The sequence below is a fragment of the Pleurodeles waltl genome, chromosome 7, assembly GCF_031143425.1.
Source record: "Pleurodeles waltl isolate 20211129_DDA chromosome 7, aPleWal1.hap1.20221129, whole genome shotgun sequence".
In the NCBI taxonomy this organism is placed as follows: Eukaryota; Metazoa; Chordata; class Amphibia; order Caudata; family Salamandridae; genus Pleurodeles; species Pleurodeles waltl.
This window is the reverse complement of record NC_090446.1, coordinates 1,123,200,474-1,123,228,051: the sequence shown is the minus strand read 5'-3', so window position 1 is coordinate 1,123,228,051 and position 27,578 is coordinate 1,123,200,474. Positions and strand designations below refer to the sequence as shown.

The following is a 27,578-nucleotide window of genomic DNA, read 5'->3' as shown; positions in this document are numbered from 1 at the left end:
TGTAGCCATTATGGAGCTGTGGAGTTCGTTTTTGACAGACTCCCAGCCCATATACTCTTATGGCTACCCTGCACTTACAATGTCTAAGGTTTTGCTTAGACACTGTAGGGGCATAGTGCTCATGCACATATGCCCTCACCTGTGGTATAGTGCACCCTGCCTTAGGGCTGTAAGGCCTACTAGAGGGGTGACTTAGCTATGCCACAGGCAGTGTGAGGTTGGCATGGCACCCTGAGGGGAGTGCCATGTCGACTTAGTCATTTTCTTCCCACCAGCACACACAAGCTGGCAAGCAGTGTGTCTGTGCTGAGTGAGGGGTCCCTAGGGTGGCATAAGACATGCTGCAGCCCTTAGAGACCTTCCCTGGCATCAGGGCCCTTGGTACCAGGGGTACCAGTTACAAGGGACTTACCTAGGTGCCAGGGTTGTGCCAATTGTGGAATCAATGGTACATTTTAGGTGAAAGAACACTGGTGCTGGGGCCTGGTTAGCAGGGTCCCAGCACACTTCTCAGTCAAGTCAGCATCAGTATCAGGCAAAAAGTGGGGGGTAACTGCAACAGGGAGCCATTTCTTTACACCCTCTCAATGCTCCCTCGTGTGTTGTTACCTCTGTTGGTGTCTCTATAGGAGCCATGTGAATAGGAGCTTCAAGGCTGCCTTGACTGAGAGGTGGCGGTCTCTCTGAGGATGGTGATTTGTATCCACCTCTGAATGTGGAGGAACGAAAAGTACCTCTTTGGGAGGGGGACTGTAACGCACCCATTGCAATTGCTGTATCAGTGTCTTTTTTTCAGCTTCTCAAGGGTGGAGGGCTCTTAAGAGCCGAAAAGATGCTCCTTATCAAAGGGAATCTTTAGCACTGCTTGTTGCACCTCAGGTTGAAAGTCTGAGCATCTAAGTCAGGCATGTCTCCTTACAATGATACTAGTGTTGATGCCACATGCCGCAGTGTCACTGTACCAGTTCTGGATTGCAATTTCAGAAAAGACAATTCACTTTTGTGGGTGTGGGGAACCCCAAGACCTTGACACCCCAAAATTTACCTCAATCATAATACCCACAACTCGATGAATCTGAGATGGTGCTAAACCTCTATTTGATGAGGCAATATGTGTTCGACCTAAGGCACCTCCCAAAACATAAAATGATAAGGAATACAGGTCCTCATTACAACCCTGGTGGTAAATCCTGCTTTCCGCCGTGTAGAAGACCACCAACCTACTGCTGCGGCCGCGGAATTCCGCTTCAGGTATTACGACCCACATCCCGTAATCCGCCACAATACAGACACCCACACGAGTCTGCCACACCAAAGGTCAGTGATAAACTGGTGATACCAAAATCTCCACCGTCACGCCAACAGGAATACGCCCACACTATCACGACCCACGAATCAACGCAGCAGTTATTCAACCGCGGTAAACCATTGGCGGTACACACCGCCGCACTCAAAATATACACACACTTACAAAACACAACCACATTGGACAAGTCGAAACACACACACCTGATACACATGCACACACCACGCCCACACACCCAATCCAATATAAAGCACACACCCATATCACCCACAAATCCTTACAACCAAAATTTTGAAAGAAGGCCAGAGACTACCTAAAACAACACCAGCATCCACAGACACACAACACCATCACTTACACAACATCCACGCACCTCAAACAACACACACCAACACATCCTCTCACACATCACAACAGACACCACCTCACACATCACCCACACCACATCATGGCACCTCAACGACATCCTAGGTTCTCTGAGGAGCTCAGGGTCATGGTGGAGGAAATCGTCCGGGTAGAGCCACAGCTATTCGGATCACAGGTGCAGCAGACATCCATTGCAAGGAAGATGGAGCTATGGCGCAGAATTGTCAAAAGGGTTAACGCAGTGGGCAGCATCCAAGAACACGGGATGACATCAGGAAGAGGTGGAACGACCTACGGGGGAAGGTACGTTCCGTGGTATCCAGACACCAGATTGCTGTACAGAGGACTGGCGGTGGACCCCCACCTCCTCCCCCACAACTAACAACATGGGAGGAGCAAGTCTTGGCGATCATGCATCCTGAGGGACTTGCAGGAGTAGCAGGAGGAATGGACTCTGGTAAGTCATATCTTAACTACTTTATCCCCCCCACCCCACCTACATGCCATCACATACCGCCACCCTTACCCTCACTCCCATCACTCCAACAACCCAGATACCCCACTAACACAACCCACACATCCCAAAACCAAGCCCTGCATGTAACACCAATGCATGGACACCCATCACTAAAGCATGTCCAGAAGAGAGACTCACTCATGCCCCAAAATCACCAATCACACAAGGGCCACGGCAATAATGCAAGCACAGGATTAGAGGGTCACTCACCCATTGCACAAGATGGTACACACAGATACAATAACTATGCATTTACACCCCAACAGGACCCCTACCCAACGTCACCGGACAGGAGGTGCCATACATATCCAGTCCCCCCACAGAAGAGGCCCACAGTGACGACAGCAGCTCTTCACGCCTGGATCAAGATGACCAGCCCGGCCCATCAGGGACCTTGGGACAGTCGGTTACCCTGACACAGTCACAAACCACCACTGAACCTCCCCCCTCAGGAAACACCACCACAGCACCCACCCAGCGGGCCCATCCCTCGGTCCCCAGGACACGTCAATCAGCAGTGTGTCCACCACTACAGGGAACCCAGGCAACCCCACTAACACAGGACGATCAGGGACCTGGGGGAAGTGGCAGTGGGCACACGGTTCAGGGGACAGAGGCACGGGATAACAGGGAAGCTGGGAGGACTGCTGTGCGACAGGGGGAGGACACGCCCAGGGAACCGACACTCCACGAGGCACTCTCCAACATCAATGGAGCTTACCACCATTCCCAGGAGACCATGGGCATGGTACTGGTCAAGCTTCAGGAGACCCAGCGGCTGCAGGAGGAACACTACCTGGGGATTAGGGAGGACTTGAAGTCCATCAACACCACCCTGGTCACCATTGCAGGGGTGCTGGCAGACCTTGTCAACACCAGGAGGGACACAGTGGCATACCAACAGGCCCCTGACACTGGCCTGGATGATGAACAGCCCTCCACCTCCGCCGGTGCTAGTGGACAGGAGGCACCGCCACAGGACCAACAGGCCACCAGCACCCCACCCCCTGCAGATGGAGAACCACCCCGCAAACGATCCCTGAGATCCAGGAACAAGACAGAGAACACTGCCAAGACCCCCGCCAGGAAATAAGACCCCCCTTCTGTCCCACTTTGTCACCCTGTCCACTTACAACTGCCATTGCTCCACTTCCTATGCCCCTTTGGACAATGTACCTGTGAAACAAATAGACTGGACTCTGCCATGGACATTCTCCCACCATCACCCCAGCCCATTTTACAACCCCCTCCACTTATTTGCACAGGAATAAACAAACTTCAATCACAAAACAATCTGGAGTCAGTCTGTGCTTTCACAAATTTGTAATTGCAATATCTATGGAATATAGCAATGTCAATGTACTTGTTCACATACCAATGTAACACAGCTGTAGGCCAGCAGTAAGCATAGCAGTGGGCACAAAGTGGGAGCCAGATCAGTGAAATGGAAAGTCAAAGTGACAAGTCAGTGTCCATACACTGAGTGAAAAAGACAGACTTATGCTAGCTCCAACAATAGTATGAGATGTGGGAAGCAGTTACATCTTCTTACCTGTGTCTCACTGGAAGTATTGCATGATGATGTTGTTTCGGTTGTCGACATCTTCTTCTTCTTCTGCCTCCTCTTCTTCACTGTCCATAGGCTCCACAGCTGCCACAAGACCACCATCTGACCCATCCTCCTGCAGAAAAGGCACCTGCCGTCGCAAAGCCAGGTTGTGCAGCATACAGCAGGCCACGATTATCTGGCACACCTTCTTCGGTGAGTAGTATAGGGAGCCACCTGTCAGATGGAGGCACCGGAATCTGGCCTTCAGGAGGCCGAAGGTGCGTTCTATAATCCTCCTAGTTTGCCCATGTGCCTCATTGTAGCGTTCCTCTGCCCTTGTCCTGGGATTCCTCGCTGGGGTCAGTAGCCATGACAGGTTGGGGTAACCAGAGTCGCCTGCAAATGTAGAGCAACAACTGTTAGACACACACTAACCCTTAGGGAGAACCCCATACCCAGACACCTATCTCAACTGTATTGGGACCTTGGCCTCACCTACACACACGGTGCCTCTGGAGTTGCCCCATCACATAAGGGATGCTGCTATTCCTCAAAATGTAAGCGTCATGCACTGAGCCAGGATACTTGGCATTCACATGGGAGATGTACTGGTCTGCCAAACACACCATCTGCACATCTGCGCATTCATCAAATGATAGCTTTTCCGGTTTCTGTACACCTGTTCATTCATGCGGGGGGGGATAGGGGAAGACGGACGGACAAATGCCACATGTGTTCCATCAATGCCACCAATAGTGTTGGGGATATGTCCCAGGGCATAAAAGTCACCTTTCACTGTGGGCAAATCCTCCACCTGAGGGAAAACGATGTAGCTGTGCATGTGTTTCAGCAGGGCAGATAACACTCTGGACAACACGTTAGAGAACATTGGCTGGGACATCCCTGATGCCATGGCCACTGTTGTTTGAAAAGACCCACTGGCCAGGAAATGGAGTACAGACAGGACCTGCACTAGAGGGGGGATTCCTGTGGGGTGGCGGATAGCTGAAATCAGGTTTGGCTCCAACTGGGCACACAGTTCCAGGATTGTTGCATGATCAAGTCTGAAAGGACAAAAGCAGAAGAGCAGATCAGGACAGGGCACGGTGGCACCGACTGAGGGAACAGTGTCACCGCTAGCTGCACCGCCACATGCACAACCACCTGCACGTCTGCAGCCTCAGCAACAGTCATCAGCATCTTCCCCAGTGGGCAGCCGTCCGAGGCTGCAGGAGACGTCCTGCTGTTTCCCTCAGCAGGTGCTGACCCATGCACCACCGCCAGCACCGCCGCCACAGACACCGCCGCAAGCACCGCCACCGGCCCCGCGACGTGCTCGGACAGTGGCACCACTGCTGACATGGCTACCATACCCAATGGTCAGTCATCCGAGGCTGGAGGAGAGTTCCTGGATGCTGGCCAGCTTCCATGAGGAATGACTTCCATCACTGTTTCACCTGCAGGTGGAAGGCGAAGCCGCAGCAGTGTGGGGTATGTCTCTGCCTCCATGGCGTATCATACTACCTGTTCCTCGGCAATCTCGTGGCACACACACCCAGGTGAGGGAATGGTACCGGCCACACTGCACGTGGAGCACTCTGGGCACCATGCCCCCTCCAGAACCAGTGGAGAATCACATCCACTACCTCAGTCCTTGGCAGGATGAAGCACTCAGTGCACCAGGCCCCCTCCAGAACCAGTGGAGAATCACATCCACTACCTCAGTCCTTGGCAGGATGAAGCACTCTGGGCAGCAGGCTCCCTCCAGAACCAGTGGGAAAATGACATCCACTTGAGAGACTGTGGCTTTGCACTCCCCAGGACCAAGCAGTGGGCAAACCACCCACTGGAGAGACTTGAGAGACTGTGGCTTTGCACTCCCCAGGATGCAGCAATGGGCATGGAGCCCCCTTGTTCAGCAGTGACGTTGTGCGTTCATCTGGCTGAGGTGCCCCCCTCCCCCTGAGATGACTGTTTATTTTCGATCTGATGCCCCAGCAGTGTTCTCTCCGTTTTCAGTCAGGTATCTTGTGTGGGCTTCGCCCATGCATTTTGGGACCAGTGGTCCACGGACAATGATTGGTACACTATCCGGACTTGTGTAGTTGGTGTACATATTTGTATATACTGGATTTTGAACTCTGACTATCAGATTTGTCATGATTACAATCGTTACAATCATTTAATTTTGTCCTTGCGTTCTTCCGGGGTGAGAGGGGGTGTATATGTAATGTTGCTGCATGTATTTGTGTGTATGTTGTTGTGGGTAAGGGTGGGGGTATTGCGTGTGTGTGTCACTCTCTTTTGCCTCCCCCCCTCCCCTGTGTTGTAGGTGCAGTACTCACGGTGGTCGTCGACGGCATCTGTCCTGCTCCTGATAGAGCAGGAGGAACAGCAGCATAGGCAGGACCTGTAGTTCGGGGTCCAGGGCGTACTGGTTCCTCGTTGGGTGTCGAGAGGTGAGTGTTTTCCCTTCTGTGTACTGTTTACGCCGTGCTTTTGGTCGCGTTGGTTCCGCCCCGGAAAAGGTGGCGGATAGGCCTGTTGTGATAGGGTGGGCAGTACTTTGTCTTCCGCAACACAAAAGGATGATGGACGGAGTGCTGAACAATGCAAACACTCACCCCCAGTCACAGATCTGGGTTTAATCCATTGTTCTTTTGCGCACCATGCCACCCCAGTTTGGACCCAGCCATATGCAAATCAATCTTGACCCTGTTCCTCATGGGAACAGTCCAGCTCGAACTGCCAAGCCAGGTCCTCCCTGGACCGGAAACAAGCATCCTAGGACCGGTTTCAGGGTTTCACCCCTCATCAGCCAGGCTAGCTTGAATCCAGTGGCACAGTGAGCACGGGACCCACGTCTGGGCATGCCCTTCCCACTTAGGGCAACTTTAGCAACACAAAAGGATGATGGACGGAGTGCTGAACAATGCAAACACTCACCCCCAGTCACAGATCTGGGTTTAATCCATTGTTCTTTTGCTCACCATGCCACCCCAGTTTGGACCCAGCCATATGCAAATCAGTCTTGACCCTGTTCCTCATGGGAACAGTCCAGCCCGAACTGCCAAGCCAGGTCCTCCCTGGACCGGAAACAAGCATCCTAGGACTGGTTTCAGGGTTTCACCCCTCATCAGCCAGGCTAGCTTGAATCCAGTGAGCACGGGACCCACGTCTGGGCATACCCTTCTCACTTAGGGCAACTTTAGCAACACAAAAGGATGATGGACGGAGTGCTGAACAATGCAAACACTCACCCCCAGTCACAGATCTGGGTTTAATCCATCGTTCTTTTGCTCACCATGCCACCCCAGTTTGGACCCAGCCATATGCAAATCAGTCTTGAGCCTGTTCCTCATGGGAACAGTCCAGCCCGAACTGCCAAGCCAGTCTTCCGCCTGTCTGTTGGTGGTTACCGCCGTGGTGTTTGTTTCTACGGCCGTGGCGGTCTGAGTGTTTAAGTGGCTGTCTATGTTGCCGGTTTCCCCCCTGGCCGTGATTCCAGGCCTGTTGGCGGTATTACCGCCGCTTTAACACCGACCGCCAGGGCTGTAATGAGGGCCACAGTTATTTAACTTAAAGGGCACACTCAATACATTAGTTCTAGATCAGCAGATTACTTTAAGGGTTTTATTACAAAATTCTAAAGTAGGGTGATACAGAGTCAGTGCGATGAAGGCTCTAAGTTAATAGGACAATTACAGAGAAATGTGAAATCAATAATTAGTTTAAGTCCCAAATGGGCAGCACGATCGGGAGAGAAACAGACAGCATCCCTAGTAGAAGAGGAACGTATTTGTCTAAAGTGTAAAATCAAGGGTTTTTATGAATAATTTTTGCTAATGAAATTTATATAACTGTAGAATCATTGTGGTATGATCAAAAATGTTACATTTATAGCAAATCAAAGTCTTATAAAATGTTATGTTGCCCTAACACCCAAGCACTATCCCACTACATGAATATCCCTGTCCCCTCTTTGCCAGTGTCAAGCAAAGATGGTGGAACGAACAAAATACGTGAACAACAGTGTGTTATATGAATGAACAGGGCACAGTGAACTAGTGGAAAGACCCTAATAGTTGCAGTTTTGTGACTGAGCCAGGGAAGGTAATTGAGAAAAGCATGGAGAATGGAAATGAACAATTAGTCTGCTCGACTATGGGATGCAGGAATGACAGACGGTGAGATGTGCAGGGGGAAGGAACAGGAGTGACAAGGGTGACATCCATTTTGAACAAGATCACCGTGAGGGCCTAATTGAGGCTTAGTTGACAAAAGTCAGGAAAATGCACCTTTACACATCGAATGAAATTTATTTAAAAGGTAATGGCACTATATTGGTATGCATTTGTATAATCAAGTGTGAAATTACATTCTGCACGTTATTTAGGATGCACACAACATAAAATGCACAAATAAATCCTCTATACTTGTCTTATCCATTAGAAGATCTGCATAGGCTAAGCTTGCCCCATTCTTGTTTACTCCGCCTCCTATTAGTGACTCATTCTGAGACAGCTGCTATCCTCGTCACTGGCATTCTATTTTTTATCTTCCTAAACCCTTTGCCTTCCCTTATATGTTATGAAGTGTTCAATTAATTGACCAATTCCTATGAAGGAGATGTATTTTAATCTACGTTCAGATCCCACAGCAATTGGACAAACCAAAAAGCTACAGGACATGCTTATAGTTTTCCTTATATGTTATGAAGTGTTCAATTAATTGACCAATTCCTATGAAGGAGATGTATTTTAATCTACGTTCAGATCCCACAGCAATTGGACAAACCAAAAAGCTACAGAACATGCTTATAGTTTTCTCAACTATCTACTGAGTGAAAGAAATATTGATTCTTCTTTTTCTCTGCTCCAGCTTCAATTTTCAATGACCTGACAAAGATCAACTTCAAATCTCAGGGGTCTGAAACATAGACACATAGACCACTCAATACTGACGAACGGAAAATTGTAGTGCTAAAAAGTAGGTAATTGGAATAGTGTATTACATCAACTATGTGCCTTATCAAAGAAGCTAAGTACTTGATGCAAAATACACCACATAATACTGATATTTTAAACAGCCAACTAGTTCCAGAGAAATGATTCACTTTTGCCCTACATTTACCAAATCATGTAGATGAGTATTAAAAAAGGAATGTCACGCAAAGGCTGAAAAATTGATTGAAAATAATATTGTTTCAATACTCTGCTCTACTGCTCTAATGACAGTGAAACCCAGTTATCTAATACTCTTACCTAAAACTAATGAGAAAGAACTAGTATATTGCCAAAATTATTGGTATTTTTCAGACTTTTATTTATTATTTTTGCAAATCCTGCACTATGTTCCAGAGTACGCCAAACCCCATTTTACCAGTTTTGATAGAGGATCTAGTCCCCAGTCTGCTTGAGTGTGAAACTGTGTTGTTGGCTTTATCCAGATGCCAAAGCACCTTCGAAACTAGGCATTGAGCCCAGTGTTAAATTTAAGAAAGGTCCATTTCTGAATAGGTTCCTCTAGTGAGTTTTGTAATTAAAAAAACTGGGAATGTGAAGTGTAAAAAAAATGAAGGTAGAAATTGTTCCTAACCTTTTGAGACTTAGCATGATTCTTTGCTGGAGAACCCAAAATGCACAAAACCTTCATATCCCACATTTCCCCAAACAGTAGGAGTTGCTACTTACCACTTCCTAACCCTACAATCACTCACATATCTCTTGGGCTCTCTAGTTGGCAGTGGTTTGCACCCTGTTCAAGTAGGGACCCTCACTTAAGTCAGGGTAAGGGAACCACATAGCTATAATAACCCCTGCTTGCACCTTGGTACCTTGGAACGAGCAGTCAGGCTTATCTCAGAGGCAATGTGTAAGGTATTTGTACGCACACAGAGTAACACAGTGAAAACACCACAGAAGTACTCTACACCAGTTTAGAAATAGCCAATACTTATCTGAGTAAAAGAAGATGAAACTACAAAAATCCAAAATACACAAGTAAAGATAGAACTTTTCAAAGATTAAAACCTAGTATAGTGCTTAGAAATACAATAGCTCCAACTGGGGGTACCATCGTGTGTTGACTTAGTCACTTTCAAAAGTCCGAAGCCACTCATGAGGGCGTGTGAGCCGGTCACGTAGTTGCACGGACCCCAAGTACAGTACCTTGGGAAAAAAGATGAGGAAACAAACTTAGGGAGGTGAGGCGTCGCTGGAGCGATGAGGTCGATGCAGCGTCGGTTCCTTACTGCTACCGGGGAGGTGAGTAATCGGTCCTAACTGCTAGGCAGGGGAGGTGAGGCACTGGTTCCTTACGGTTGCAGGGGAGGTGATGTGGCATTGGTGGCGGTTTCTTACGACAAGGCAGTGTCGAGGAATCCAGTAGGTCAAGACATGAGGCAGCGCTTTGCAGTACTGCGATCACACCAAGGGCCGCAGGCACTGCAGCGAAGGTGGAGTCAGGTGCCACGAAGGTCGGTGACACGGTGCTCTGGACTCAGGCTGTGGCGGGACTTTGAAGGTGCTGGGGTGGCATCAGGCCGAAGGTCAGTCACGGTTGTTTTACTCAGTGGGGACCACGGCTCTGGACAGCGGTGCCGGTTCCAAAGTCGCTCTAGAGTCGATGTGCTTGTTTTTTTCTTGGTTTCACCAGAACTCACTCCAAAGGGCCTAGGAACTGGATTTGGCACCACTTGGTAAGTCAGGACTCTCGCAGGAGGTGCTGGCAGATGAAGTCTTTGATGTCCCTGAGACTTCTTAACAGGAGGCAATGTGGATCCAAGCCCCTGGAGAAACTTTGGAAGCAGGATGTAGAAAGCAAAGTCTAGTTCTTTCACTGCCAGGACAGAAGCAGAAAGCCAGCACAGCAAAGCAACAGGCAGAGTGGTAGTCCCTTCTACAGCATCCAGCACTTCTTCCTGGCAGAATGCCCCCAGTCCAGAAGGATTCCAAGTTTGTGGGGTCAGAGGTCCAGTACTTATTCCCATTCTGTCTTTAAAGTAGGCAAACTTCAAAGAAAAGTCTTCATAGTGCACAAGACCCTGCCTTTGCTGCCTTGCCCCAGACACCACTCCAGGGGGCTGGAGACTGCTTTGTGTAAGGACAGGCATAGCCCTATTCAGATGCAAGTGTCAGCTCCTTCCACCACTCTAGCTAAGGAAGACCCATCAGCCTAGTGATGGGCCATCAGGATATGCAGGGCACACCTCAGCTCCCTCTGTGTGACTGTCAGAATGAATACACAAACAGCCCAACTGTCATCCTGACCCTGACGTGAATTCAGCAGAAAGGCAGAGGCACGGAATGGATAAGCAAAAAAGCCCACTTTCTAAAGGTGGCATTTTCAAATTTAGAATTCAAAAACCAACTTCACCAAAGGATGCACTTTTAAATTGTAAGTTCAGAGACCCCAAACTCCATGTCTCTATCTGCTCCCAATGGGAAATTAAACTTAAAAGATATTTTAAGGTAATCCCCAGGTTACCCTATGGGAGAGATAGGGCTTGCAATAGTGCAAACCACATTTAGCAGTATTTCACTATCAGGACATGTAAAACACACAAGTACATGTCCCACCTTTTAAATTCACTGCACCCTGCCTATGGGGCTGCCTTGGGCCTACTTTAGGGGTTACGTACATGTAGTAAAAGGGAAGGTTTGGGCCTGGCAAATGGGTGCACTTGCCAGGTCGACATGGCAGGGTAAAACTGCACACAGGCACTGCAATGGCACGTCTGAGACATGTTTGTAGGGCTACTCATGTGGGTGGCACAGTCACTGCTGCAGCCTCACTAGCAGCACTTGAATTACAGACCCTGGACACAACTGGTGCACTGCACTAGGGACTTACTAGTAAATTAGATAAGGCAATCATGGATAAACCAATCAATACATTTTAGACAGAGAGCATATGCACGTTAGCACTGGATGGCAGTGGTAAAGTGTCCAGAGTCCTACAGCCAACCAAAACAAGTCAGAAAAAATAGGAGGAAGAAGGCAAAACACATGAGAATAACTCTACGAAAAGGGGAAGGTCCGACATCTCTAAACAATGTCATAAAAGATAGAAGCATGCTGAGAACACAAATGTACTGTGACAGACTCAAGAGCCTCTAGCACACACAGGCAAGCAATTCTAACTTAGTAAAGTAGATACATAACGAATGAAACTCAATCAGGTGGCTTGCTGTGATACGTTCTATTTTACTAACAAGAGGCTACGGACTCCTATTTCAGAAAAGGTGCTCTGTAACTTAGGACAATAAACACACAGGTTGGCTTTTCAATAACACATTCCACATTTTATTGAGACAAGGCAATCACAGCATTATCACAGCTGTTGAAACAGAGTTTACCAGCAGACTGGGCAGACAGTGCAACTTTCTCACATTTCCCAAGCACAGCTTTAGAACAGTAACAAACTAGGTCCTGGAAATAAGAACCATTCAAATATCATATGGTGGAAAACACATTAGAGGTTGGTAGTGGAGATGGCCGTGTGCTTAAAAAAACTCACCTTAAGGCTATGCGCAGTCTCATTCTGGGAATATATTAAAGGCTATTAGTTACAAACAATTTGGACTATGGGAACATGCTGCCCATCCCAGAAATGTTAATGGAAGAGATATTGTAGTCTAGCCTACCCTGAGGGTCTAGCAAAAGGAAAGTTATCTGATAAGCCTTCCAACCCAGCTCCCTTAGTCACAGTAGTCAGTTTCTGTATCCTTACGGGTTGCATCCTTGTACAACCTCTAAGATGTTTAGCTAAATAAAGAAAGATGGCTACTGCTTTCAAGCACTTCTTGGATGATTATTTGGTTTCCTCTTCTGCAGGGGGTTACAACGAGTTGTGTCCCCTTCTTTTTTATTTCTGAGTTTTTGTCCGAATTCAAGAAGCTTTTAACTTCAGGTCCTGGTTTCACCACTGACCACTGTTAGAGACAGCATTTCTCTAAGAACGTAAGCAATTGTGGTGCACAGAAGACAATCTCCGGCATCGCAACTTAGCAACTAGAGCTCCTACCAAGAGGTAGAAGGCCCAAATGATAATTTGGAAGCAACAGCTGCATCAGTTTGAGCAGCTACACCCGAAGCTGCCCAATATACACCTTCTGGAAAACCCTTTTTTGACCCCCGAACCTTACACTTCAGCTCTAGCCAGAATTTTAAAAAACTAGAGGAGGTACCAAGGGGGCATATATCAAAATAATTCTGCATATCAAATGCATGAAGAGACCACAAATTACCAATGGTAGACCAAGAAGTTGCTCCAACATAGCAAACATGCATATCTCTTTAACTTCAATGCAGGAGGGAGAGCTGAAAATCCACAGTGCAAAACATTCAATGGAGGGAGTAAGGAAAGACCTAGTCATTGTCTGAATTGAGCAGAGACAAATCCACATCCAAATCTATAAAATTAAAATACAACACAATTTTGATCAAGGCAAGCAAAAGAGTGCACAGAGCAAAGTAATCTACACATTCCATTCAAAGAAGGTGGAAAGGAGTAGTGGGGCAGTGGTACCTACAACAACAAGAACTAGGAGTGCTGCCTAAACACAAGTTCATATAGTTGATTTACTTCAAGGATTTCCGCTGTGCCCTTCTATTCATTTTCTTACAATACAGGGCTTGCTAGTAGTGTGAGCAAACCCTAGCTCACTGCACCACTGGAGAAACGCCAGGTCCACTTTGGTTCAGACAAAATTAGGAAGCTAGGCACAAAGTAAAGCACACAGAAATGATCCAATGCCACATACAAACAGGAGTAAATACAACACTTTGGACAGAAATCTGTTTTGGCATCATTAATGATTCAAAAGGAGAAGAAACTGCTACAGCACTTGTGTACTTGGCCCAGCTAAAGGAGAAGCGTCTGGGTGGCAGATGGGGTAAAAACAAATAATAGAGAAGGGTACCGGAGGGGCTGGTGGTGGGAAAAAAAAGACAACCTTAAGCAGTGTTTAACGGAAAAGCAGATGTGCTCACTGCCAGAGACAGAGCCTAAGTCAGGGAGGAGGAAGTAGCAGTAATCTGGAAGGTACTCCTGCTTCATGAGTTAAAGGAGGTACAGAGAATCCATGGTAAAAGAGCATTAACAGTGATCCTGCTTGACATGACGGATAGTGAGGAACAAATCTTCCAAAGGGAAAGCGCAGGTTCCAGAGTGGGGAAAAGTGCTGCAAGAGATCCCTGGTTTCAGAAAATGAAGAGAAACAGTGTGTCTACTGACACAGTGCATGCCTTAAGAGAGAAGCAGTATTCCCAAAAAGCACCACGTTTAGAGGGAGAGCAGTGAGGAAGAAAGTGCTCCAACATAGGACCTGCTTCAGGAGAATCGAGAATCAGGGATGATGCGTACAAACCCCATGCTTCAGGTGAAGGGCGGACAAGTACTCCAATAGAGAAATATGTTTTTATATCAGAGGGGTAATGGCTGTCCAGTGCTCTTATAGAGTGCTTCCTCTTTTCTGCTCCAGAATCCTACAGAACAGAATCCTGTAGATGACATGCAGAGGACAGTTGGTAATTACAGCAGATTAAACATCTAAACAGGAACATCCACAAAGTCCAGAACCTTGTGCAACAAGTGCAGTGCAGTAGGACAAATCAGAAAGATGATAGGTTCATATATCAGGAGCAACAGCACAAAGCATAAAAAAGGATGTCCATGCAACAATACAAAACAAAGTAGGCATGGATAATGCAAAATAGGCAACAGCACCAAGTAGCAAAATTGGGATTCTCTGGGTGGAGATGGGAAAGGAATTCCAACGATTTGAGAGAAATGTGAGTTAAGAGATTGAACATACTTCAGACCCATTCTCAATCCTCAGCAAGTACATTATTCACTCTACTCAAAGGACCAACAGTTTTAAGTGAAACCAGGCTCCAACCCAGAGAAGAAGCAAGAGTCTATTCCCCAGGCAGAGTGCTTTGGTTGCACAATAATAGGTGCAAGGCAAGATAAGGCGATCCCATGGTACACAGCGTTAATGTGGTCAGTCCTGAAATATGGATGTCCAGTGTAGAATTCTGAAATGTGCCTCAGCTGTTCAGTGAGAACAGGACATTCCAATGCTCTCCTTGATCACATCCGAGATCCTCGTTCCTGAAGAATCTGCACATTAAGAACAGAAAGTGGTCAACCTTTGTCAACGAGTTGCAACTGGTTATTGCCAGGAGTATAAACGTCTTGTTCATCAATCTCATATCCTCCTGTGTTCACACAGAACCTCCACATTCTCCAGCACACTTTTGGATTCCTCAGACACAAAGATAACACTCATATTTGTTGATACTGTATAAAGTAGTAGGCAGTTAAAGTTTCTACCTAGAATGAGATAAATACTGAATTACTCATACAATCATTGCACAAACAATTGTTTGGTTTTAGTAGGCTAATACTGTATTGATAATATGTATTTTGGCTTTCACCTGCTTTTGGCACAAGAATCGTTGAGACACAATTTTATTGCCAAACTGTAATGTGCCTCTACATCCAGTTGTAGTTTCTTCAAATGTAGGTGCAGCATTGCTTCTCTATTCACAATGGATGATTTATGGCTGGGGATGAGTGACAGGAAGCAGTGGAGCAAGGGGGACAAAGATGAGAGGGAGGAGAGTGGACTAGAATGTGGCACACTCTGCCTTTCATTAAACACAACAGTGATGGGTGGAATGCTTGAAACATTCTCGGCTACTGGACCAACAATATGCATAGACTAGGTCCTTCTTCGACGGAAACCGTCCAGTCCAAGTTAACTCACTTTCAAGCCTAAGAAAAGAAGAAGCATTGGAGAAGGAATGCCAATGGTAAAAGAGGGGGAAAACAAGGCACCTGAAGATAGGAGGGACCGAGGACGCTGGTGAAGGGAGAATTCAGTCCTGCCATTAATAATCAAACAGAAGATACCGATATGTAAACACAAAAGCAGTTTTTTAAAATTTCAATTGCTGTTTCTTTTTTTAAGAGATTTAAAAAAAACAAATAGATTTTAACTTGAAATAATTACAATAATAATTACGAAAACATATAAGCTGCAAACATACTTGAATCTCAACATGAAGAAACAACACCTGCAAACATCACATGGATTATGTCATGCCGGAATTACTTTCACTTTCATCGTATTTTGAACTGCAGAAAGAGGAGCCACTGCAGGAAGAGTGCCGTATATGTAACTAGCTGCTGATCTTCCCATTGTAAGGGTCTGCTAACATCCCAAGGCGCAATATCAAAAGTATCCTCATCAGGGTTAAGCAAATGGCAGGAGTAGAGAGTTACAAAGGTGGACCACCTCAGTCAACAAATGTACTAGATATGCAGTGGTTGGAAAAATGTGCTCTGAAGACCAGTCATGTACTTTACACACTCTTATTTGTGTAAATGTAGATAGCTAATCATGCTGTATCTGTACAAACTTCCATCTCTTGAAAGTTCATTAAACAGCAATGGTAAAAGCATAAGGTGCAGCGCTCTTCAAAGATGCAGTTCCAACCATTGTGGGGAATGTCCTAGCTGAGGCCAAGAGGAGAACTAAATCTCCTCTGATTCAGTGGACTATAGTATTTTTTGCTAAGTTCACACCAGAACTTTAGATTATCTAGCTCACTGGCCATTAGTGGAGTGTAAAGCTGTAAAGGTTTCACAAAAAAACGATCCCCTTTAGTGACCGTTCATGAACCTCAAATGAGTTACTGAAGTCAAACTGACTAAAATCTTATGTTCACAAATGAAACATGGAGGATGTTATGTTCATTTCTGTATTGAGTGGTATTAATATTGCCTATATTTTTCAAACTGTGTTATTTTTCAGTGACATTTGCACCTTTGTAAGCCATCCTGTTTTGGCAAATGTGAAATATGAAAACATGGTGCAACAGTAGACAACAGTACAGAGTGTCACACAGCTCTACGTAGTGAAAGAACAGTGCAGGTCACAAACCAGTGTTAAAGAGAGAAAGGTGAAGAGTTTACTTGAAAGTAGAATGCATGACTGACAAGATTGTAGGTAAAGGAAAACACGTGTGTGGCAAGTGTGACAGGATTTATGGCCCTAGCACACAGGCATGTACTCTGTTACCCTAGTTAAACAGGAATGTGACTGAAGGTGACTGAAGAATAGGAACAGGGGGATTGAATTAGCCAAAGGGTACACAACATCTGATAAAAGTTCTTGAGAGCAGAATGATAAAGCACATATATAAATACATATGTGTTGAGGCATAAAGAATGGTTAGTTTGTTAAGCATTGTTAGACCTACAATAAAGGATGTGTAGTAAATTAGGTTAAAGTTTAGAGCTATAGGGTCACAGGTGTCATGATGTTTTTCCACAACCTATGAATAGTTATGTAGAAAGTATTGTCTGATTGTATAAAACAAGCTGCCTGTGAAGCAGCAAATTAAGACTAGCTATTTACTGGTGTGGAATTGCCACTCCTCCTGTCCCAACACTGAAGAGCTGTTTTTAGATTGCCAAGAGGAGTTTGTCTTTCTTTTTTATTTTTTAAGTTACCCTGGAACTATCCATATTTGTTCCTTTTAACAATGGAAGGAGAATGGTCTGTTATTTTTCATTCCTTGGTAAAGCCACTATTGCTCTGACCAAATTTTGATCCAAGATGGATTTCAGACAATATCAAGAGCACTTGAAGACCTTCATCTTGTGCCAAAGGTACACACTAGACAAAGTAATTTCCTGTGCTTATAAGGATGCTGGTAAGTCTTCTTTGACAGCTCCCTCCAAGTCATTATAATTTTACATGCAACAGTGTAAGCAACACACAAAAACACAAAATAAAACAAAAGTAAAGGATGATATTATTTGTACAAAGAACTTACAACTAGGTATTAGTAAATGACGTAGTGCTAACTATAAACCAGATGTTGAAAGATGGGGGTCTAACACCGAAAAAAAAAAAAAACCCATTAACCGCTTAGGTGCGGGCGTCGGCCACTGGCCGACGCCCACACACCCTCCCTGGTGCGGGTCACGACCAGTGGCCGACACCAGGAAGGGTAGCAATAAATCCTCGGGTGCGTCGCACCCGAGGATTTATTTATTTTTTTTAAACACCCCCTGGGAGACACGGAAGCTTCCGTGTCTCCCCCCGCCCCTTTGTGACGTCAGCGCGCCGCGAAAGGTGTTTTCCCCATCAAAGCAGGAAGCAGCCTTGCGGCCGCTTCCTGCTTTGATGGGGAAAACGGCCTTTCTCACGTTCGGGAAGGCCTCGTAAGAAAGGGGAGTGTCTCCCCTTTCTTACGAGGCCTTCCTGAAAGTGTTTCCTGGCCCCCCGGTCGCAGCTGTGCTGCGATCGGGGGCCAGGAAACACTTTCAGGTTTCCTGGCCCCCCGATCGCAGCACAGCTGCGATCGGGGGGCCAGGAAACACTTTGAAAAGGCCTCGTAAGAAAGGGGAGACTCTCCCCTTTCTTACGAGGCCTTCTCAAACTGTTTCTGGCCCCCGATCGCAGCACAGCTGCGATCGGGGGCCAGGAAACACCACTAGACGCCAGGGATTTCACTTTGGGGGGGCGGCCCCCTCGGAAAACGGGCCCCCCCCCCCCGGGGGCATAATTAATAAAAAAAAAAAAAGGTAGGTGCCCCCTGGTGGGGGGCCCGATCGCGCCCCCCCCCCCCCCCCGGGATTGTTTTTTTTAAATAATAATAAAAAAAAAAAAATGACAGGGGGTCGCCTGTGGGCAGGGTGACCCCCTGTGGGGGCAATTTTTTTTTTAGATGTTGTAGGGTTTCCCTGGGGGCCATTTTGGCCCCCAAGGAAACCATACAACAACTAAAAAAAATAGATCTATATATAGATCTATATTTATATATCTATGTAGATAGATATATCTATGTACATGGATATATCTATAGATATATCTATGTACATATATATATATATATATATATATATATAGAGGTAGATCTATATATACCAAAGAGATTTATAAAGTGTGCTACTCACCTGTGAGGGTCTCAAGGCGCTTGTGGGGGGGGGCGGGGGGAGGGAAAGGGGCTGGGAGGTTCACTGTTCGAAAAGCCAGGTTTTGAGGCCCTTCCTGAAAAGAAGTAGGTTTTGGGTCTTGCGAAGGTGGGTTGTGAGGGCGTTCCAGGTTTTGGGTGCAAGGTAGGAGAAGGATCTGCCCCCGGTGGTGGTGTGTTTGATGCGGGGGACAGAGGCGAGAGAGAGGTCAGCTGAGCGGACGTTTCGTGTGGGGGTGTGGAAGGTGACTCTCGTTGAGGTAGGCAGGGCCTGTGTTGTGGAGTGATTTGTGTGCGAGGATGAGGATCTTGAAGGTGATCCTTTTGTCAATGGGGAGCCAGTGGAGGGATTTGAGGTGTGGAGAGATGTGTTTGTGTCGGCGGAGGTCGAGGATGAGTCGTGCTGCTGAGTTCTAGATGCATGTAGTTTGCGCTTGAGTTTTAGAGTGGTGCCGGCGTAGAGGGCGTTTCCGTAATCAAGCCTGCTGCTGATGTGTGCGTGAGTGACAGTTTTTCTGGTCTCTGTGGGGATCCATTTGAATGTTTTTCAGTATACGGAGTGTGTTGAAGCATGAGGAGGTGAGAGCGTTGATTTGTTGGGTCATCGAGAGGGAGGAGTCTAGGATGATGCTGAGGTTGCGTGCGTGGTTGGCGGGGGTGGGTGCAGGGCCTAGCGTGGTGGGCCACCATGAGGGGTCCCAGGTGTTTTTGTGTGGGCCAAAGAGGATTATTTTGGTTTTGCTTGAGTTGAGTTTCAGGTGATTGGCTGTCATATATATATCACTTTTGTCAATATGTGTGTGGTTTCCCTGGGGGGAAAAGGGTCTGACTTGTCTAGTGGCAGTTTTAGTGCCATAAAGAAGCGCAGAAGGTTTATATGCCTACTGCAAAGAGCAAATCTGTATTTTATGTAAATAGCTGAGTACATTAGCAAAGTCTATGGAGAGATGAAGGGCACTTTTGCTGGGTGGTAATGAGGGAATCCGAGGAGGAGGGAGTGGGAGCACCAATAATGATTGTTGGACTGGGCGCAGGAGGTGCTAAAGACTGTGACGAATGGTATGTGACAAGGTGTTTTTTGAGTGTCTTGAAAGTACGTGCTGATTGAGGGAAGAAGCGCAGGTAAGGTGGCCTCTACTGTTGCACGTATCTCACACACCATCGATTTTGTGACTGTCTACGTAGGCTAGTGTTTTAGAGCAACAGTTTAGCCAATAGCAGAGATGGCATCTTGATGGATGACTGCTGCCTACACTCGGGTTATAGAGGACCGCTCTGACATAGGATCAGAGACTGAGACATCAGATACTGAGACAGCATCTGAGGGATAGGACAATGGCGCAGACTCTGGGAGTGATTTTTCAGTCAGAGGAGTCCCATTCGATAACTCCTCTTCCAGTACATTATGAGGGAGGTGATGAGGACAGTCCTGCTGTCCCTTCGCAAGCTGTTTGTGCAACTGGGTAATAGTGGGTTAGGCCAACCCAGAGAGCAGGTGAATGCGGCGGCAAGCAGAGAGAGAGTGCTCTCTTGGGAGCTCCCCAATTTAGTTCAGCCCCAAATTCCACCACCCAAATCATATTGTGGAGACATCAAAATTATCCATGGCAAAAACAAACTGGTTTTGTAAGGCAGGCACCTGTGTTTTTGGTCCTGGATTCGGCGGCCATATAGAGAAACACACTAAACCCAAACATTTCTGGAAACTAGACATTCAGGGGAGTCCACAGAGGTGTGACTTGTGTGGCTTCCCCAAAGTTTTCTTACCCAGAATACCCTGCAAAGCTGAAATGTTGAAAAAAAACTCAATTTTTCTCGCATTTCTGTCACACAAACTACAGGAATATGCTGGGATCCACAATATTCCTACCACCCAGTGACTCCTCACCTGTCCTGATAAAAACACTACCCCACTTGAGTGCCTACACCTAGTGTCTGTGTCAGGAATGGATCACCCCAGGGTCAACAGCTGCCTCACGTAAGGACCAACATTGACCGTTGTGTGATCTATTCCTGTCGCAGGCACCAGGCCTAACCACACAAGTGAGGTATCATTTTTATCGGGAGGCTTGGGGGAACGCTGGGTGGAAGGAAATTTGTGGCTCCTCTCAGATTCCAGAACTTTCTGTCACCGAAATGTGAGGAAAACTTGTTTTTTTAGCCACTTTTTGAGGTTTGCAAAGGATTCTGGGTAACAGAACCTGGTCCGAGCCCCGCAAGTCACCCCTCCTTGGATTCCCCTAGGTCTCTAGTTTTCAGAAATGCACAGGTTTGGTAGGTTTCCCTAGGTGCCGGCTGAGCTAGAGGCCAAAATCTACAGGTAGGCACTTTGCAAAAAACAGCTCTGTTTTCTGTGATGTGTCCACGTTGTGTTTTGGGGCATTTCCTGTCGCGGGCGCTAGGCCTACCCACACAAGTGAGGTATCATTTTTATCGGGAGACTTGGGGGGACGCTGGGTGGAAGGAAATTTGAGGCTCCTCTCAGATTCCAGAACTTTCTGTCACCGAAATGTGAGGAAAACTTGTTTTTTTAGCCACTTTTTGAGGTTTGCAAAGGATTCTGGGTAACAGAACCTGGTCAGAGCCCCGCGAGTCACACCATCTTGGATTCCCCTAGGTCTCTAGTTTTCAAAAATGTACAGGTTTGGTAGGTTTCCCTAGGTGCCAGCTGAGCTAGAGGCCAAAATCTACAGGTAGGCACTTTGCAAAAAACAGCTCTGTTTTCTGTGATGTGTCCACGTTGTGTTTTGGGGCATTTCCTGTCACGGGCGCTAGGCCTACCCACACAAGTGAGGTATCATTTTTATCGGGAGACTTGGGGGGACGCTGGGTGGAAGGAAATTTGAGGCTCCTCTCCGATTCCAGAACTTTCTGTCACCGAAATGTGAGGAAAACTTGTTTTTTTAGCCACTTTTTGAGGTTTGCAAAGGATTCTGGGTAACAGAACCTGGTCAGAGCCCCGTGAGTCACCCCATCTTGGATTCCCCTAGGTCTCTAGTTTTCAAAAATGTACAGGTTTGGTAGGTTTCCCTAGGTGCCGGCTGAGCTAGAGGCCAAAATCTACAGGTAGGCACTTTGCAAAAAACAGCTCTGTTTTCTGTGATGTGTCCACGTTGTGTTTTGGGGCATTTCCTGTCGCGGGCGCTAGGCCTACCCACACAAGTGAGGTATCATTTTTATCGGGAGACTTGGGGGGACGCTGGGTGGAAGGAAATTTGAGGCTCCTCTCCGATTCCAGAACTTTCTGTCACCGAAATGTGAGGAAAACTTGTTTTTTTAGCCACTTTTTGAGGTTTGCAAAGGATTCTGGGTAACAGAACCTGGTCAGAGCCCCGCGAGTCACCCCATCTTGGATTCCCCTAGGTCTCTAGTTTTCAATAATGTACAGGTTTGGTAGGTTTCCCTAGGTGCCGGCTGAGCTAGAGGCCAAAATCTACAGGTAGGCACTTTGCAAAAAACAGCTCTGTTTTCTGTGATGTGTCCACGTTGTGTTTTGGGGCATTTCCTGTCGCGGGCGCTAGGCCTACCCACACAAGTGAGGTATCATTTTTATCGGGAGACTTGGGGGGACGCTGGGTGGAAGGAAATTTGAGGCTCCTCTCAGATTCCAGAACTTTCTGTCACCGAAATGTGAGGAAAACTTGTTTTCTTAGCCACTTTTTGAGGTTTGCAAAGGATTCTGGGTAACAGAACCTGGTCAGAGCCCCGCGAGTCACCCCATCTTGGATTCCCCTAGGTCTCTAGTTTTCATAAATGTACAGGTTTGGTAGGTTTCCCTATGTGCCGGCTGAGCTAGAGGCCATAATCTACAGGTAGGCACTTTGCAAAAAAACAGCTCTGTATTTTGTGAAAAAATGGGATGTGTCCACGTTGTGTTTTGGGGCATTTCCTGTCGCGGGCGCTAGGCCTACCCACACAAGTGAGGTATCATTTTTATCGGGAGACTTGGGGGAACATAGAATAGCAAAACAAGTGTTATTGCCCCTTATCTTTCTCTACATTTTTTCCTTCCAAATATAAGAGAGTGTGTAAAAAAGACGTCTATTTGAGAAATGCCCTGCAATTCACATGCTAGTATGGGCACCTCGGAATTCAAAGATGTGCAAATAACCACTGCTCCTCAAAACCTTATCTTGATCCCATTTTGGAAATGCAAAGGTTTTCTTGATACCTCTTTTTCACTCCTCATATTTCAGCACATGAATTGCTGTATACCCAGTATAGAATGAAAACCAACTGCAGGGTGCACCTCATTTATTGGCTCTGGGTACCTAGGGTTCTTGATGAACCTATAAGCCCTTTATATCCCCGCAACCAGAAGAGTCCAGCAGACAAAACGGTATATTGCTTTCAGAAATCTGACATCGCAGGAAAAAGTTACAGAGTAAAACATAAAGAAAAATGGCTGTTGTTTTCAGCTCAATTTCAATATTTTTTTATTTCAGCTGTTATTTTCTGTAGGAAAACCTTGTAGGATCTACACAAATGACCCCTTGCTGAATTCAGAATTTTGTCTAGTTTTCAGAAATGTTTAGCTTTCCGGGATCCAGCATTGGTTTCACACCCATTCCTGTCACTTACTGGAAGGAGGTTGAAAGCACCAAAAATAGTAAAAATGGGGTATGTCCCAGTAAAATGCCAAATTTGTGTTGGAAAATGTGGTTTTCTGATTCAAGTCTGCCCGTTCCTGAAAGGTGGGAAGATAGTGATTTCAGCACCAGAAACCCTTTGTTGATGGCATTTTCAGGGAAAAAACCACAAGCCTTCTTCGGCGGCCCTTTTTTCCCATTTTTTTGGAAAAAACTAAATTTTCACTGTATTTTGGCTATTTTCTTGGTCTCCTCCAGGGTAAACCACAAACTCTGGGTACCATTAGAATCCCTAGGATGTTGGAAAAAAAGGACGCAAATTTGGCGTGGTTAGCTTATGTGGACAAAAAGTTATGAAGCCCTAAGCGCGAACTACCCCAAATAGCCAAAAAAGGGCTCAGCACTGGGGGGGAAAAGGCCCAGCAGCTAAGGGGTTAAGGATCAGCAAGATAACCACTGATTACACTATCATCATCCACAACTTACATGCAGATGTACATAGCTTTTCTAGGAATACTAACACCAGGATCATCCAACACTTCCACACAAATCTAAGTTGCATGCTCTCCATACGGCAGATCTTCTATTTAACAGACACAGGAGCCACTCTTTCAGCAGATACATCCATTGAGAGAGGCACACATACTCTAATGTGCCACCATGGGAGCAGTGTCCAGTTTCTCACCTTGGCTTTCTCACTGGGTTCTATCACAAGACCATTTGTTGAGTTATTTAACTCTCTGGAGACGACACACAGAAATTCTGATTGATCCTCATTTCCATAGTTATAGGAGGAGCCGATACTGATGAGCTGTGGAAGAACAATAAACAGCATTAGATCAAACCGGAAAATAATCATACCTCAAGACAGACACACACACACACACACACACCTGAACCCTACTCTTCATATTGGATCCCAAAGCCATATCAAACTCTAGCATGCTCACTTCCCCTCTCTTCTAGAGTACTGCCTTTCTGATTAGGGCCTGCAACTCAGGAAAATATATAGGGCCTCTAGTCTAACAACGTAAGGTAGTTGCAGCTCGTAGAGGTGTTTCAGAGCTTAACTTCAACCACTAAAACAGTTTGACATCTCACCTACAGAAAGCATGGGACGGTAAAGAACTATGCAGAGGCTGATCTCACAACATTTTGTAATATATAAATTTTCTTTTAAAGAAAAGAAAGTCCCCGATGTTCAATGATATGACATAGGCACAGCACTTTGAAGTTACTTAGAAATGGGCAGCCAACAACAAAGTTTCTTCAGTACAGAGAGTAGCCCAACTTTACCACATATCCAGTACAAAGGACCGCTACATTGTAAGCACTACCACATATTTACCTCTACAGCATGTTAAGTTACAATTAAGTAACTTAAAACAGATTACATTCATAACACAATTAGAAATGTTAAGGTTGGGTGCTTGATGGTTGGTGATGTTCAGAGAGGTTTTTAGAGTTCATGAACAGGTAGTGTTAAGGGATAGCAAATGGTTTTAAGGGTTCAGGAATGAGTAGTAGTAAGAGACAGAATACATTAGTAGGACTCAGGGATGGGCAGTGGTAAGGGGTAGTAAGGGTTTTTTTAGGGCTCAAGGGATGGGTAGTGATAAGAGGTTTTAAGGGCTTAGTAAGGGGTAGTGGAAATGGGTTATAAAGTGGCATTATGGTTTAGGGATGATATGATATATATATATATAAATATATAAATATATATATATGTGTGTGTTAACTCAAAAACTCATGCCCCCGCTGTGCACTGTTTTTCTTTAATAATATGACTGCTGATGTTTCATTTATAATTTTACTGACGTTATAGAAGTTGACACGAGTGCTGTAATATCTGGGGCAATTAGCAGTGCATGGCGAGGGCGCAAATTAAAGTTACCTTAGGCTGAGAGTTATAGTTACTTGAAATAACTAACTAAAACTGCTGAATTTCTATGGTTTTGTGTGAGTAAATTCAGAACCTAACTATAATGTCCCTGTAACCTTTGTTTTTTTAAGTGAATTTCTATGTTCTTTTACAATTCTGTTTCATTACAGTAACATCCCTGAAACTTTTATTTTTTTCAGTGAATTCCTACGTTTTTTAACATAAAGTAATTTTAATTACTAAACGTTAATCCAAGCACTGCCGCACCGCAAGCCCTTATAACCACACAACCCAGCATGGCCTTTGGCTGTGAGCAGCAAGGGCTGGTCACAGGGCCTAGCCTGCCGCCAAGCCCCTATAACCACCCAATCAGGAGTCACTAGAAAGTGTGTAAGAGAGAGAGAGGGGAGAGGAGGGAGAAAGGGTTAAAGAGAGGGAGAAGGAGAGAGAGGAAGGGGAGGGAGAGAGAGAGAGAGAGAGAGAGAGTGGGAGAGAGACTTTTTAGGCTTTGATGATTGATATACTTAAAATGAGATATTTTCTGATAAATTGAAAAATGCATTTGTCAAGTAAATAGAGTTTGATGACCTTTCGGTATGTACCTTACATATTTGAAGTTGAAGAGAAAGTAAAGCAGGGAAAAGACCACTGCCACACATAGCCTTGAAACCTCAATTTTCAGTGTGAGACCTTAACGGCTAGGCCTCAGGTGGCTCCGCACGGTGCAGTGTCCAGACATAACTATGACATGCAACCCAAAGACTTCGATGGGAAAAATACCTCAATGTTCCATCACTAGGAAAGTTTAACATTCAAAATATAAGCAAATAAACTAACATGACATACCAGTATTTGAACCTTCAAACTACTGAGCAACGGTCCATAAGCTTCACCAGTAGGCCACAAGTGACTATGTTCTGCTGGGCATCAAAACATAATTATAACATTCAAACCAAAAATCTTGCTACTGTGACAGTTTGAAGTTGTTGCATGGAGAGACCACTGCAATATGAATAACTCTCTCTTCCATCCCATAAGAGAGAGCCTGACAGAACCGCGGGGAGCCTGAAGGCCCCGTGGTCTTAGCCGGTTTCCCACGTCCTGCAGAAGATGGCATTGCTCCCACAAGCAGGGCTTGCAGGAGCAATGTTTCATCTGTTTCCCTGTACGCATATTTGCTGTTAAACAGCTCCCACTTGCAGAAAGCAGTTATGCTTGCTTTTGCTTGGTGGCAGCTGTCAGCTCCCACCAAGCAAACCAAACAGCTATCTCCCGAGGGTGGGCACCCCGGGACATAGCAGGAGCCAGCACTGGATGGCAGTCCCCAGGGCCATCAGTGGCTTCTAAAGGGGATCATGTGGCCACCCTCAAACGTGCACAGCTCAGGGGAGGTGATTATCTCCGGGGCTTGGAGGGCCAAAATAGACCCCTTTCTTTTTTTTTTTTCTTCACTATTTGCCCCGAGGAGGTGGTGGTCCCTGGGGCTGTTTGTGCGCAGCCCCTGCATAATACTAGTACAAAGCCCCGGGGAGGTGGTGGTTCCCAGGGTAGCAGGGGCACGCAGCCCCTCCGGCACCATATATAATAAAAGCCCCAGGGAGGTGGTAGCCCCTGTGGCAGCAGGAGGGCACGCACATGCATCATATATAATCAAAGCCCTGGGGGGAGGGGTGGTCCCCAGTGCTATAAATGGCTCTATGAGGGGGGCCGTGCAGCCCCCACTCCATCGTAGTACTTAGCCCCAGGTAGTTGGTGGTCCCAGGGCAGGGGGTCCATGCTGGACTCCCTACATTAAATTTATTTCAGCCCCCGGGAGGAGGTGGTCCCTAGGGCTGCGCATTCCCCCTTCAATGGAATAAATTGTCTTGGGAAGGTGGTGGGAAGGCTGGTTTCCAGGGTTGGGAGGCTCATGTAACAAACTCATTGCCTCGGGGAGGTGGCAGTCCCAAAGGCTGCAGGGAGGCTGTGCGGGCCCCCGCATTAATTTTACACCCTTACTTTTTCTCCCCATTTGCCCCGGGAGATGGTGGTCCCTGGGGATGCAGGGTGTGGGGGGTTCGAGGAGGCATACGCAGCCCCCCGCATATTTGTACACAGCCCTGGGGAGGTGGTGGTACCCAGGGCAATGGGGGGAGTGCAGCCCCTCCAGCACCATATATAATAAAAGTCCCAGGGAGGTGGTGGTCCACGGGGCAGCTGGGGGATGGGCGGAGGGAAATCAAAGGGGAGGGCGCATGTTAGTTATAAGTCCTGGGGCGGTGTCAGTCTACGGGGCAGCGGGAGGGTCTCATCATTGGGTGTTAGTAGTTCTGTGTCCATGAGTAGAATGGCAGCTTTATCCAAGTGGGTGATGACTTGGTAGAAGTGTGACCT

At 46.4% G+C, this 27,578-nt stretch overlaps 1 protein-coding gene across 2 annotated transcripts in view; it reads right to left on the bottom strand.

The window, feature by feature from the left end:
• Positions 1 to 27,578, bottom strand: part of KCTD2 (potassium channel tetramerization domain containing 2) — a 223,855-nt gene that overhangs the window by 54,790 nt on the left and 141,487 nt on the right. Inside the window, exons 5-6 of one of the 2 annotated variants that reach the window (XM_069200111.1) lie at positions 24,009 to 24,134; positions 12,017 to 14,865 (exon numbers count right to left, since the gene is read on the bottom strand). In XM_069200111.1, coding sequence (XP_069056212.1) covers positions 14,836 to 14,865; positions 24,009 to 24,134 — 156 coding nt within the window. In that variant the 3' untranslated portion in view covers positions 12,017 to 14,835. Of the gene's footprint in view, positions 1 to 12,016; positions 14,866 to 24,008; positions 24,135 to 27,578 lie in introns of those variants that run through there. The other variant, XM_069200110.1, reaches the window with a different exon arrangement.